The sequence below is a fragment of the Aspergillus nomiae genome (genome assembly GCF_001204775.2).
Source record: "Aspergillus nomiae NRRL 13137 chromosome Unknown contig00377, whole genome shotgun sequence".
Taxonomy (NCBI): domain Eukaryota; kingdom Fungi; phylum Ascomycota; class Eurotiomycetes; order Eurotiales; family Aspergillaceae; genus Aspergillus; species Aspergillus nomiae.
In genome coordinates, this window is record NW_015378432.1 from 971 (window position 1) to 15545 (window position 14575).

At 49.5% G+C, this 14575-nt stretch overlaps 3 protein-coding genes across 3 annotated transcripts; 1 reads left to right on the top strand and 2 right to left on the bottom strand.

Annotated features, from left to right (window-relative positions):
* Positions 1-6168: 6168 nt before the first annotated feature.
* On the bottom strand, positions 6169-7267 carry ANOM_010140 (MBL fold metallo-hydrolase; the record flags this gene model as incomplete). The annotated part of the gene is made up of 4 exons (XM_015555396.1): positions 6169-6344; positions 6407-6772; positions 6843-6990; positions 7040-7267. The coding sequence occupies 4 exons, from the start codon at positions 7265-7267 to the stop codon at positions 6169-6171; spliced, it is 918 nt and encodes a 305-aa protein (XP_015403029.1).
* Positions 7268-10438: 3171 nt separating this feature from the next.
* On the top strand, positions 10439-11673 carry ANOM_010141 (CIA30 family protein; the record flags this gene model as incomplete). Its single annotated transcript, XM_015555397.1, has 3 exons — positions 10439-10593; positions 10689-10922; positions 10991-11673. Exons 1-3 carry the CDS (start codon positions 10506-10508, stop codon positions 11671-11673), a joined length of 1005 nt encoding a protein of 334 aa, XP_015403026.1. The 5' UTR covers positions 10439-10505.
* Positions 11674-11862: 189 nt separating this feature from the next.
* Positions 11863-14516, bottom strand: ANOM_010142 (phosphoribosylaminoimidazolesuccinocarboxamide synthase; the record flags this gene model as incomplete). Its single annotated transcript, XM_015555398.1, has 5 exons — positions 11863-12239; positions 12411-12717; positions 12805-12996; positions 13346-14181; positions 14420-14516. 5 exons carry the CDS (start codon positions 14514-14516, stop codon positions 11863-11865), a joined length of 1809 nt encoding a protein of 602 aa, XP_015403022.1.
* Between the last annotated feature and the right edge of the window lie 59 nt (positions 14517-14575).

A 14575-nucleotide genomic window follows, 5' to 3' on the forward strand; every position in this document is an offset into this window, starting at 1 on the left:
GCAAATACGTCCAGCTGTATCTTCGAACGAACTACGTAAATGCCTCATGCCATGGACTGGAGATGGCATGGAGGAGTGATATCAGTAGTCGACTTTCGATATGCATTAGAACGACACACTATTATCCCGCAACGGATCCCAGCCAACCAACAGTGAGGCTGTCGACATAAACGGGCGAGCGAAGTGGAAATAATCGCCACCGGATTGGGGTCGCCGCAGCTCTGATGGGGGTGTGGCTCCATCTGTGACTCGCCCGACCGCTTTCGATGCCCGTTCTCGACGTTTTCTAGAAAACTGGATCGAATGGAACGGTGCGAATTAGGTGCATTCTTCGTCCAAGAAGCTGGGATTCGCCTTTGGGTCGCATTTTAGGTCGGATGTCGGCAATCTGAGCGTATCTGAGTCTTTTTGTGTGAGATATCGTTTTGGTTGCATTGTTGTTCGGTGGACGGTGTGGCCATGTGAGATCGAAATTTTTATTTTTTTTTCATTACCTTATTTGCCTTCAGATTGGTTTACTCCAGAATGTTACGTCATAATCGGCAGTCCGAGGAGATGCTGTTTTTGTTTTCCACACACGCACGCACATACACGGTCGGGTAAATTGGTCGGGATTCAAGAGAGCCACTGGCAAATGGACTCAATTAATTGGGATTTCCTTCTTTGGGACCTGAGGAACAGCTTGCCATGTCGGGCTAGACCATACGGTCCCGTTACGTAAGTCTCAGCGGATGAGTAAGCCCCTACCGCTTTGGGTAAGTACCTCTCGTTTTCCCTGTCAGGGTATCCACGGTGCCTCACTATCGACCGACTGACTAGAGCCGCGTACACACACAGACACACACACAGACGCATATTTCCTGAACGAGGAAACTATCAGATTCCTCACCGTGTCCCGGAAGATCTTGCCGGTTTCGCCTTATCTACGTGCATGCTGCTAGTTGTACGACGGCGCTAACGACAATTGTCCGCCCGGATATTACTTTGACATTTTGTGGGATATATTTCCTAGTGTCCATAAGCAGCAACCTGCGACGTACCTATACCAAACCGTCGACAGAGAGATAGCACCGTCATGCGAGAGAGGATGGCGCTATATCTCAAATGGATCACCGAGGTCTTCCGTGGTCCTGAATGAAACATAGCTAACGAGCTGTACCTACAGTAGCACCTCTTTTAGCCCGCTCACTAACCGCTAGTAACAGAAACGGGGAAATTACTTCCCACTCACCGATGCTAAATTGCAAATAATCCCCCCAATCCCCACCGGCGATCGCCCGTCGCCAAGCTGTCTCATCGAGGATCGTGGTGAGGGATTTTCTCCCAGTGCGGTCGTATTATCGTCGCTTCCCGAGGTTGCTCCATGGTTTGGGTGTGGTCTTGTTCGCCGTCTTGGACCTTTAATGTTTTCCCAATCCAGAATTGATCTCGGTTGTGCTCGCCAAGAGCCAAGACCTGGTCCATCGGGACAGCCATTGGGGGGGAGAATCAATTATTGTCTAGCTCTACATAAATCACGGGGATTCCGTTCATGTCGCGCCTGCAGGACTGCACAATACGACATCGGGTTGCCCCAGATGGGGGCGTTTGCTCATCGAGATCCCATTTGCAGTTTAGACGGAGGTACATCATCTCTTAGGCGAAATCCTTCCCACCTTTCCTATCCTGTACAAGACGGCCGCGCTCAGACGAAGCTACTAACGTGTCCCTGCTACTATGAGAGATTTTCCCCCATTATTAGGCCCTTTCCCTCTACGGTGCCACGGTGGCAGCGGGCAACGCCAACGTGACGCCAATCGGCTTGTTCAATTTTATTACTCCATGGAAATCATAGATAATCAGTCATGAGATGATAAGAGCTCCGTGCAGCTACCAATTGCCAAATCAGAAGGGGCAACACAAGGGCCAGTCTCGGGGTAAAGCCGAGCCCGACTCGGAGATGATCTGACTGACCATCAGTTGCCCCCAACCCATAGCTTGCTGTCGCCCATTGTCCCTGCGTCATCTTGTGCGTGATTGTCGTTCATAACCATTGTTTAGAATTTCTGCATCGGCTACTCACGGTCTCGCGGCCGCTCTAGAGGATTTGTTCTACGAGCAATGCAACGGCTATCTCGGCGTCCAACATGACGACAGGAAATTAGATGCTAGAATTGAGAAAATCAACGCAATTCTTTTTCTTTCCAGGGTCCTAGTCTCCATTAGAAATTCCAATAATCTCTGGAGGTGCCCATCCACCGGATGCATCTGACATGACATCGGGATATTTCACCTCGGCAAGCCCCCTGGTCTCGGCCCAGCCCAAAAACTGGCCGCCATCGGCGTCACGGGAATCGGCACGCGATGCCCGCCTCCCCTTCCCTATCACCGTCATTCTCTTGGGCCTGGTTTTCCTCTGGATGTTTTCTAGCGCTTCTATCTGACTGTCTACCCCTGGATATGGTCAGGCGATCCGCCGATGTTCCATGGTTGGAACAGTCGGTCAGCGACTAAGAACTTTCACTCGGCGGTTGACGCGACGCGACCCAAGATTAAAAATCTGTTTAGGCCAAATGCTCCATGAGACAAGTCTCTCCCGACCATGTTGTTTCGGATGCTTCCTGCGCGGGGCAGTATGTACAGAACTATGCAGGAAGTATGCTGAAAATTGGTCCGCCAAGGGAATAGAATGCAATAGGGTCGGTGAATAACCTTCCTGGCGGAATTCTGGGCCCGCGATCAGAATCTCCTCAGGGAAAATATGATATCAGCGCACGACTGGTTGTCTCAGCCTGGGTCGTCGCAATAACGGAGGTCTCTCGATTGCCCTGCAGTGTGGTCTGCGAAGTATATTCAACCTATAGTAGGCTGTGCAACGCTCGCTGCCAAGGGATCTTCAGCATGGATATTCCCCGCATGATACATCCTGGACGACCGTCTATCTGATCTCATGTGTCCGGCTCTCTTCAAAGCAAGAATGTCAACCTCCTTGCGTGATTGAGGTCTGCCAGGCTGCGTGCCACGGTACTGGTTACATAGTGGCACATCGACCCTGCAGACGTGTTCATTGGAATGCTTGGGACCGATTAACGAGCTGCGCGACGCCATCGGAAGGCACTCCCGGGATAGAGACATACATGCACGCCTACTCAATCTCACACATACAGCACCCCATACGTCCAGCCAAGCCAGGCAATGCAAGGCGAATCATCCCCGTCGGAAAAAGGCTGCACCAAACCCTCCTAGAAGGCAGCAGGGACCTCCATTGCATACTCCATACAGTTCCCCGAAACGAGTTCGCGATCGCCATCCGAGCGCTGATCGCTATCTGCCTACGAGACAGTGCCCAAGTGGGCGATACTGCCGACGCCCCATGATGTCAAAGTTTTCTATATTCAGTATACTTTCAAGACATACGTAGGCCCTTTGTACACGCTGTTCCCCGTAGAGACCGTGGCCGTAGATGATTGATGGATGCACTGCAGAAGATGGTGGTCGAACCCAGCCATCCGATCAGGCACCACCGATTGTTGAACGTTCACTTACCGCAAGGTTGACAGGCAGTGATCGACAATGCGTCAGGGGCTGTGATGAACTTATTCTTCACCGCCAAGCAGGTGAAGTGTTCGCTAGCATTGCGACTTGTATGGGGTCCAGAAGCCCGCAATTGAGGGGTAATGCTCTGGTGCATGGATCGCGTGAGTCCATCCCCAGGAAGAAACGCGGACTGTGTCTGTCGTTGGGGGGGCTGTTTGTGGTGCCAACCCAACCAGCCTGGAAATGAAGCAATCCATTGACTCCCGCCAAGCAAATGATGTGCAGTATCAGCAAGGCTGGTGCTTGGCGGATATCCCCTTGGGACAGTCCGTCTATCAATAGCCAACTCACTGTACGGAGTAAGAGAAAGGAAATCTATGACCGTGCAAATGACATAACATCAGACCACTATCGCTACACTTACCTCACGCACCCTGGACTACTACTAGTAGTATTACTAGTCCCAGCTGTCCACTTTCTCCCCATGGAGTATCCGCACTCCATCTTTCTTTACCCCCTACCCCTATAATCTAACTCGCATAAGTGGACTCATAATAATGATAATAATAATAATCCCACAATCAATAACAGATGATAATAACAATCATAATCGAAGGGCAAATTACAGTAGATGATCCCATTCAATTCGCATTCCTCCCCAACCACCTTCACGGTGACTCCCTCTGACTTTTCTCCTGAAATTCTCGCCAAGTCCACCCTAACCCATGCATTCCTCTTCAACTATCGCTCTTGGCATGTCTACCACCCCGAATTCGAAGGGATACGCACTGCCCCCCGGACAGGTACAAACAAGAAGAACACAAGAAAATAGGCTCAAAAGTTAAGTACGCAGGCGAGACATAGTGACTCTCCGCCAAGACCAAAAAAAAGGGTGTCGTATCGTCGGACTTGAGTTTCTTTTCCTTTTCTATTTCTTTTTTATTTCTTTATTTTTACTTTTTGTTTTTTGCCCGATAAGATGAGTCGTTTTGTTTGTGGGCGCATTTTTGAGTTGGATTGTTTCGGGCGATTGCGATATAGTTTGAGGTCATGTGGGAGAAGAAGAGATTAGTAGTTGGGGGGATCTAGGTCCGGGGGTTAGAGTTAGAGTTGAAGTGCCCTGGTTTGGAAGTTTTATCTGGTGTCTTGAAGATGAGAATCTACGGTGTAGAATTGGGAGTATTTCTATCTCCTCTGTATATTCAGGTCAAATGTGTGTCCTGGATCTTGTATAGCGAATTACACAGTAGTATGCCATTGAGCATGTATGATGGTATGTATGTATGTATGTATGTATGTACAATACTACCTACAGAGTAGTATCTCCCCCATACCATACATGCGTACATACATCATATATCAAATCCAGTCCTCTATCACAGTAGACATAGATGAAAAAAAAAAAAAAGGAATGACAAATGACATCATCCACAATCTCATTCATTCATTCATTCATTCACGATTTCATTCTGCAGGTGCCGCCACCGCTCCAAACGCCCCGATCCACTTGACATTCTTGTCCAGCTGGCGGTGGTATTCTTGGCGGGGGAGACAAGGTTGGCTGCGGTATGTTTGAAACAGGGCATGTTTGGGTTTGGTTTGGCATGTTTTGGAATCCGGGGGGGAAGTTTGAGAATGGAGGTGTGGATGTGACGTGATGGCCTCTGGGGCTTTATTCGGGTTTCAGGTTAGCTGGGTTTGGGGGTTATGGATGTGGTTGGTGGTTGGTGGTTGTTTGGTGAAGGGAGGTGAGGTTGGGGGGATGTCTTGTGGTGAAATGATTTAGTGCATGTATGTAGTTCCTTGCGGTGTGGTGGTGTGGATGGAATATATATTCGTTGTTGAGGCTTGTATATAGATGTTTGTTCGTGTTGAATGAGTTATTTTATATATATGGTAGTTTGTGTTTCTATATTGTGGAATGATCATAACTGTAGAGAATATATATGTGTGCTTCATTGCTGTCAATATCAGATTGAGACTAACTGTATACAATATGGACTGGGAGTTGATCAGGCGTATATTGCATTCTGCTTCATCGGCAAGGCGTCTGCATAGCTAGACGTTTCAATCGCTAGGATCTAACAGGTCATTTGAGTCTTGATTGATAGAGATTATACTACCAGTCACTGACTCAATTTCTATATATTTACTTGAGATGGTCGATTAGGACCTGCGAAGTTAAGAATTCCATATCAATCTCAATGGTCACTTTCATATCAAGAATACTGGCAAGACAAGTATGAGAGATTCATACAGCGGTTCTGCAGATAAGGACAGCTTGGACAATGATACTCTTGAGTACCTGCAATATCAACGTGTGTGTGTGTGTGTGTGTGTGTGTGTGTGTGTGTGTGTGTGTGTGTGTGTGTGTACAGACCATCTTTCGGTGAGAAGCTCTGCCCAGCCAGTGGCTGTGTCTGGTTGTCTTGCGATTAGATGATATTCCACTTCAGTTAATCTGCAACTCAGTAAACTCCCATGGAGAAGATAGCCCAGTGATGAATGAACCTATGATATGTTACACAGACCGATACTAGAAAGTAACCTTCGCACCCACAGTGCAAGGCACCAGACTCCCAGGCATATATTTCTCAATCGCAAACTTCGCCCTCCAACCAGAGCAATGCCCCGGCAGCAGGACAGCAGGGTCTAGTCTCTGAAGGTCTTTGACGGTGCTTTCCGTATCGGCCGCAGTGCTAGTAGCAAGATGAAAGCCCCCAACAACCGCATAAAGCGGAACAGAGCCATCGAGCTGTCAACCGCATGTCGTGAGCAGTTGACGACACCGGCATGGCTGCAGCCTGTGAACAGGACGAGTCCTTTGTCTGGAAAAGGTTGCAAGTTAGAGACAACCCAGAGTAGAAGAGGACGGTTATTGATATCATACCCTTTAGATTGCACATGAGGAAACGCTCGTCGGAAATAAGCTCATCAGAAAACCAATCCTTTTCCTCGCTGTCATAGCGCATGCCGCCTTTGATACCGTTTTCGTACGCCGTCTGGCGAGGGATTTCGCCAGAGATCAGAAAGAAATTGTCGAGGACAGTGTGTGTCTCGTCATGCTTTTGGATGACTCCTCCGGCTGCTTCGAGTTCCTCGAATGTAGGGTCCGCCTGAAAGGAAACGATGTTCGGACCCAGGGCGAATCCGCGATAGTCGGGACGGTCAGGATGAAGATCGACTGACACTTTGTCTGTATGACCTTTGGCTTTTTTGGCCTCGGATATCAATTCAATGGCTCGGACAAGGCCCCCTGGGCTCTGTTAGCAGAGTTACCGGATGGATAACCCACGACGAGTTAGTCAAAGTAGAGCTGTGCATACCCGAATGGTCCCGATGCCAATGTGATAATTGAACCAGCTCGACAGAAGACAAATCCGGCCGTAACCGCTTGACATTCCTCTCCCATATCTCGCCTTCAGGGCCTGCATCGAATAGAACAGAGTGCTTTACATCGCCTTTCGTAGCTGTCTAGAGATAGTCAGTATACATTGGGGTCGGTTGACGGAAAGGAACATACCACAAGGATGGACAGACCATGCGCCGAACAGCAAATGTCTTCCATTTGCAGTTCCTTTTTGGCTTCGCCTCGGTCATGTAATTCATGTGTTGACTGTAGAGCAAGAAAGCCCATCAGACCCGATACCTGGACGGTGTCTGCGGCAGGTGGAGAGAGAGGATCGAGCTCATTGTCGATGATGACAAGGGCTTCGAGAGAATCAACTTCTACGAGGTCCAGATCAGCCATACTGGTGACGTATCAACATGGGTAGAAGATGGGAGGTTTTGTCTTACTATGAGCGGAGAGATGGATAGTCAAAGCGGGGACCGAGGATAATTGTTCTTCCTTAGCCCTAAGATGACTACACTCAGCACAAGGTGATGAATGTCAGCTTTTTGTTTGATTGTCTACATAAAAGGCGGGAATGCTCTACTTGTAGGTATTGGAAACCTCAGATGGGATAGGTGCATTGTGTGGCTAGTTCTTTGACATGAGTTTGTGGTTATTGATGCTAGATGTAGAAGGACAGCAGAGGAAGATGCATAATAAGAGATGCTAGACAATTGATGTAATCCTCCTTAGCAGTCGCGAATGCAGGGTATATAGCAGATGCATGACAAATAGCAGAGACATGATGAGTTTCCTTTCCATTTCCATTCAATTTCCAGACACTGTCCATTAAACTTGTGATATCACTTGCTCTTATTCTATACCCTGACAGACCCATCCCCAGTCAGGGGCCCAGTGACGGTAGCCAACCCCTGCCGAGGCTCAGGCTGGCCCCTATGAAAAGCCTGTTCCTAAGTCGGAACATTGTTGGCCTCCACCTGCATAGGGTGGCTCACAGGTACATATAGCCACCAGCCATATAGGGCTCCATATAGGGCTCCATATAGGAACCCATATAGAAACCCCAGGTGGGTTCCGCCGAGAGCCCCTGCTGGTACGGATACCACTGTGGTGGCATCTGTGGGTAGTATGTCTGGGGGTAGTATGTTTGGGTGTAGGACGCCGGGGGGTAGGGCGTCGGGAACCCATTGGCAGGCGGCATTGGCATTGGCTGCGGCCCAGCCTCGACCCGAGTCCCTAGATAACACATTAATACATCGAAGCAAGGCGTTCATAGATGAATAAGTGCACTTACTCTCCCCGGTTGCCCTCTCAACCCTCAGAACGCGGCTATGCAGCCGACATTGTCTGTCCAGGCTGAGAGCCCTTTCAGCATCTTCGGGACGCTGCAGATCGTTAGTTTCATGCTGCAGAGAGCCTAAGAAGCACACAGTAAATGACTTACTTCGTATTGGACGAACGCCCCAGGCAGCCTCTGGCCTGCTTTGGCTGTGCTGTACAGCCCGACATAGCAGTTTCCGAACAGCCCGAATGCTCCATGCAAATCCTGCATGAGCTGTTGCTGCCCGACACTGATCGGAAGACTAAGAGCGGGTTAGCTTTCTATCAACACCAACGAGCCAGAGTTATACATACTTTCCGACGAAGAGCCGGGCAGCCACACCGTGACGCCGTTGGACGTCTTTGAATGTGACCTGAGGTTCGTTCTCAGGTCGAGGGTAAAACTGATTCCCTTGATCGTTATGGTGGGAATCGGAAGAAGGGGTAGACTGAGGGTGGATGCTCGCTTGGTTCTGCATCTTGAAAAATGCCTTGTACTGGCTTGTTATGATATACAAGATGTGTATGATACGGTATAGAAGATATGTATGATAATGGAAAGTAGATTTGTGCTGTTGTGGTGATAGATGGGTGTGTGGGTTTGTCTGAGGGGGGATGGAAGGAGCGAAGAGAAAAGCCAGGCGTCCGGCTTACGAATATGGAAGCAACGCTCACAGTTCGCTCAGAATGTGATAATCGTTTTCCTTTCTTTGTTCCTGAATCTTCTGGTGTATCTGTTAAGGTTCTTACGAAAACGCAGAAACGTAAACAAGTTTATGGTCGAGCCCTAGGGAGAGGCCTGCTACCATGGCTAATCATTGGAGATTTAAGGTGAAAGAGAGCCAAGTAGATACTATAGAGGAAGTGACTATGCATCTGTTAAGTATTTGTAATTGGTTTATGAGAATTGCTGGTCCAAGCGACCTTAACTGCGACTTTCATAGCCATGACGGTATTCCAATGACTGTCTGCAGGACTACATACCACCTACTGATACTTAATACGGAACTCGATGGAAACTACAGAAGGTTCAACATTTGAGATAGTTTGGTAATGTTTCAGGCAGACCTTGGAGGGATATCACCTCATTGCGCACCTGATCTCGCTAAACGAGGGACCAACGGCGGTATGCTTCAGCTCTAAGTACTGAGGCAATCGCCTAATTCAATCAAGAATAGCTAGTAATCCCATGTGAATGGACACAGGTGATATCACGGTCGACTAATTCCCAAACTGTCTGCAATGCATTCAGATATCTACATTGAAGTTTTGAACTAAGAAAGGCTTCGTCTCTGTGCAGTCATGGAATCCCCGGACATTTAAGAAAGTGAAGCTAGAACTTGTTTTTCTCGTACTGCTGACCAAAAACATGAACAGCAACAGGCAGATCTATTAAAGTCGATGCCTTTCATAGAGATATCTGTGGCCAAGTACTAGATCGAGTTGTGTTCGTTGCATGTACTATCCCCTCCGCTAGTCGTAGCTTTCTAGATGCAGAATGACATACTTCGAGTCAGCCAGTTAGAGAATATAATACCTTTCGTATTCATTACTGGAAGCCTACCGGCTGTGCCTGATTTCAATAACTGTTCACTGTTATCTTATGCGGACGTCATCAGCAACGGTTATTGGTGATGGAACCACGAGGACAATCTTTTACATTAGAGATGAGTCCGCCTGATGGCTCACTGTAACTCTATTCAGTCAGAACATGACTACTAGTAATGAAGAGGTCGTTGATAAATTGCATGAATGTCGTTCTCCAGTTGTATAGATCAATTTCCCGATCGGGAAGATTTAGGGCTGAGTTTGGCGGCGTCTACTCTATGATCCTCTCACGCCGTTGAACGATAGCTAGGTGAAAATATGCTGATCTACAGGCACCTGCAGCTTCCTACATAGCATATAATTGAGACATCGATATATAGGTCATTTTATTCAGCTTCTGCCTTTTGTGGTAGTATACTATCTAGATCCCCAACTAGTACCTACCATTATTTTGTGTAATTTGTAAATAAAGTTGACTACGATCTGTGGTCACCCCGCGGGTCTCCCAACAAACTGCACAGGCAAATCGGAGAAATATGCAATGTAAGGGTAAAGATGATGCCATCTCTGACGGTACTGAGGTCAAGTCGTACTCGTAACTATACATAAATTCCCTGAAGGCGGTGAGCGGGGGTTATGTTATCAATCAGTTCTCACGCGACGTCATTTCGATCGACCCCGAATTCCGAGTTTCTTCTCGCCGACCGTTTTATGTAGACTTGGAACTACCAAATCTCTCCTCTATAACAGCCCCAACAATTGCACCATGTTCCCCACAGCAAGGTGCTTCGCCGCGAAGCCCGCGGGATTCTTCAAGCGCAGCGCAGACGAACTAGGCCGCCTGTCAAAAATCGGTACTTAGCTCCCCCCATTTCCTACGGTCGGACCGCCGATGAATGCTCTTGAGATCTTATCTCACCTACTAACCTAATACCTTGGTTCTCCACAGCCTGGAACTCGGAAGCTCTACATACCCCGACGAAGCCCTACGTCCTGCTCGATTTCGAAGATGATTCCGCCGTCGCCGGCTGCAAGACCATGGCCGACCGCGCCGTCGGCGGGTTCAGCACAGCCAGCCTAGACTACGTCCCTGCAGACCCCGCGACACAATCGCCCGCCCACGCCCGATTCCACGGAAGTATCTCGACGAAGCTACCCAATAACTGGCGCGTAGAGCGGACGGGTACGCTACCCCGGATCCCAACCCTGTCCGGTAACAAGGAATTGACAAACAGAGCGATGCTCAAACAGGATACGCGGCCTTCCGCAACAAAGACCGGGGCCTCTGGCTCTTCGGACGCCTTTACTGGGATATGGATCCCTACTCTTACCTCGCCTTGCGCGTGAAATCGGACGGACGCCGCTACACCGTGAACATCCAGACAGATTCGATCGTCGAGACGGATATCCACCAGCACCGACTGTATACTCGGCACCATAGGGTTCAGGAGGCTTCGGATGAGGACCTGTCGTCGGCGGAGGAGCAGTACCCAAGTGACGTACCGCCTTCTCTGTCTGATGTCCCGCCCGAGTCGACTGTCATGTCGACGTCGACTACTACGGAGACGGCCGGGACGACAGGTTGGGAGACGATCTTGTTACCGCTTAACGCGTTCGTGCGGACAAACCATGGATTGGTGGTTGAGCCGCAGACGAATATCCTGCGGCAGCGGGTGAAGAGTATCGGCATTGGACTTACGGACCGGGTCGAGGGTCCGTATGATCTGCGGATCCATAAGATCTGGGCTACGAATGGGATGAGCGAGGCGGAGATTGAGGAGGAGAGGCGTATCTGTGGTGTGGATGCCTTGCCTGTGGACGAGGGTGTCCGGACTGGCTGGACGAAGGAGTCTGCGCAGCAGCATACGAGTCAACCGGAGGCGCCGAAAGCGAAGAAGGGATTGAAGGCGTTGCGTTCCGAGTGGGATCAATAAATGGATACCAGATTCAATTTGTATAGTAATTTCTATTTTTAGGTCTCTATTACCAGTTTTCAAACTTGACCAGTGACATGGGTAAGGATTTCCAGACAGGTTTACACTTGAGCGTTATTTATTCTACGTTTTTCATTTTGACATAAACCGTTTCAGCCTCTGCTTACCCACACCTCCCTGACTAGACTATCAGTTACCACCAGTGATCCGCTCCCATGCCTCACGGTACTTCGCGCTAGTCTTCTGTGCAATCTCGTCGGTCATGCGTACACCCGGCTTGCCCTTCAGTCCCTGGCTCGTCAACCAGTCACGCAAGAACTGCTTATCGAAGCTCTGCTGTCCACGACCAATCTCGTAGGAGTCCTTAGGCCAGAAACGCGATGAATCAGGGGTGAGGACCTCATCGGCCAGCACAACCTCGTCGGTCTCAGGATCCAGACCGAACTCGAACTTCGTGTCAGCGATGATCACGCCGCGAGTAAGGGCGTACTCGTGAGCGACCTTGTACAGCTGAATAGCGAGAGAGGCGATCTTAGAGGCATAGGGTTCACCGACAATAGCAACGGCTACAGCATTAAATGATTAGCAAAAATGACCCATGGCCGCGAAAAAAAAAGTAATAAAACAAATAATGCTCCGAAATCGGAACCCGGAGATGTAGACATACCTTGATCCGGATGGATGTTCTCATCATGCTCGCCCTGCTCCGCCTTGGTGCTGGGGGTGTAGAGTAGGACCGCCGGGGAAGGCCTCGCTCTCGCGCAGACCCTCGGCGACCTTGATGCCGTGCACCGTGCCCGTTTTCTTGTACTCGTTCCAGGCGGACCCGGTGATGTAACCGCGCACGATGGCCTCAATGGGGAGGATCTTCAGCTTGTGCACCTGCATGCTTCTGTTCTGGAGGACGGGACGCAGCGACTCGGGGATTTGAGGCGGGAGGTCGAGGGTGAGGAAGTGGGTGCGGAGAGAGGGAATGGCATCGGAGAGGATCTTGAACCAGGTTTTCGTGCACAGGGTCAGGAGGATGCCTTTTTCGGGGATTCCCTGTCATTGGTGTGTTAGTGATACCTTGGAAACTGAGGGAAGTGAGAGATAGAGAGAGATAGAAGTGAACAGGTAGAGGGGAGGTACATTCTCCATGATCACATCGTACGCGGAGATGCGGTCCGTCGCGACGAAGAGGAGGGTCTTCTCGTCGACATCGTACAGGTCGCGAACCTTTCCTCGGGCGATAAGAGGGAGGGCACCCTGAAGGTCGGTATTCGTCAGAGCTTCAGACATGGTGGGATTCTGTATAATTGGGGGTATGAAGGGAGTAAGTGTCTAGAGATGAGGTCGAGTCATAAAAGTTGGGGACGATAATCGATAAGCGGATCACTTTTTTGTGGCGGGGTTTCACGCCTGAGGCAGTCAACCCCGCCATATCAGAGAAGTCTACCATTTATAGAAGCTGGTCCATAATCAAGCTAATGTAAGTGGGAAGTGACTATGATCTATTTATGGATTATGCTTAAAGTAAAGTTGTACATTGCTCTCCAATGTGGCTGATTGATATCTGGTTCCCAGCTCACGCCGCCTTCGTTGATGGAGACAGTTAAAGATGCTAGTCCGCAAACAGAGCCTGGCGAGCTCGAATGAACTCTTGTCTCTCCTCAGCCCATTCTGGTTTCACAGAAGACAGTGGATAAGGCTGCTCGGCACCGGGGAGGAGCATATCAGGATCGATTGTGCGAATCTTGGTGCCACGAGGTAGACGTAGGTAATCTTCCGCATGCGGCCCTGCTTCGATGTGTTCCATCGTCTCCAATCCTTTAGCGTCAACTTTACTTTTGAGGAGCTCCCAGAATTCGCGATCCGATAGACTCCATAGAACCTCTTCCTTCAGCAATCCTCGTTGCACTAGGTCGCCAATCAACTGACCTATCTTCCGGGACATGACGGCATGAGCCGGGTTGCACCACACGTCCCTATCGCATTCGGCATAGGCCCTAGCATAAGCCATGGCCAAATCAACTTCTTGAAGGACCAGCAAGCGACGTGGTGAAGACGCGTCCGGGAACGCTGTGAATGAGTCATACACACGGCGTGCATCCTCTATCGCAAGTTTGCCGAACGCGACTGCACCTCGTAGAGAGTAATCGAGACGATCAGAACAGAGATGAGGAGCAGGCATCTCCACCAGAGGGTAGAGCTCCTCATCGAACGGTTTTAGATCAACGAAGCCATGCTTGGTAAGGATCTGTGGCAGCTCAGTGGTCATGATATACCGCGACTTGTGGACCTCATGATAGCTCTCCCCTGGCTTTGACAAGACCCCATCGACGTCATGGCTGAGCACTGTGTGGCTTATATCGTGCAGAAGACCCGCAACTTGCTCTCCAACGCTAGCACCGACTTTGCGCACTAACAGCGATGCGCCTATGGAGTGCTCTAACCGAGTCACTGTTTGAGTTGTACCCAACAAGTCGGTTTGGCCATGGAGACCGATGCCTGCGAGTCGGAGCAGAGCTGGGCATCGAAGTAGCTCGGTTAGAACCGGCTCGGAGATGGTGTGCTCCCCGTAGATTTGGTCTTGTATAACCACCGTGTTGTCAGGATGGAAAGTGAGGGTTTGGAAGGAACCCGCCTGTAAAGAGGAAGACATTGTGTGGAAGTCGGATGGTTGATTGGAGGTAAAATGGATGTTGGTTGGTAATTTGAAGCTTGTTTGTTAGTGCATTTCTCTGCCCAATGTTGTTTCTCTTACTTCTGAACCCCGCATTCAAATCTCTGGGTGCGCCAGATCGACTTCCAACTCTGATCAGTATTTCCAAGGTTCCGCCATTGACTAGTACCCGTGGCATGAAATAGGATTATATGCACTCTGCTACTCGATGGAAATGATTTGAATCAGTCAATAGAG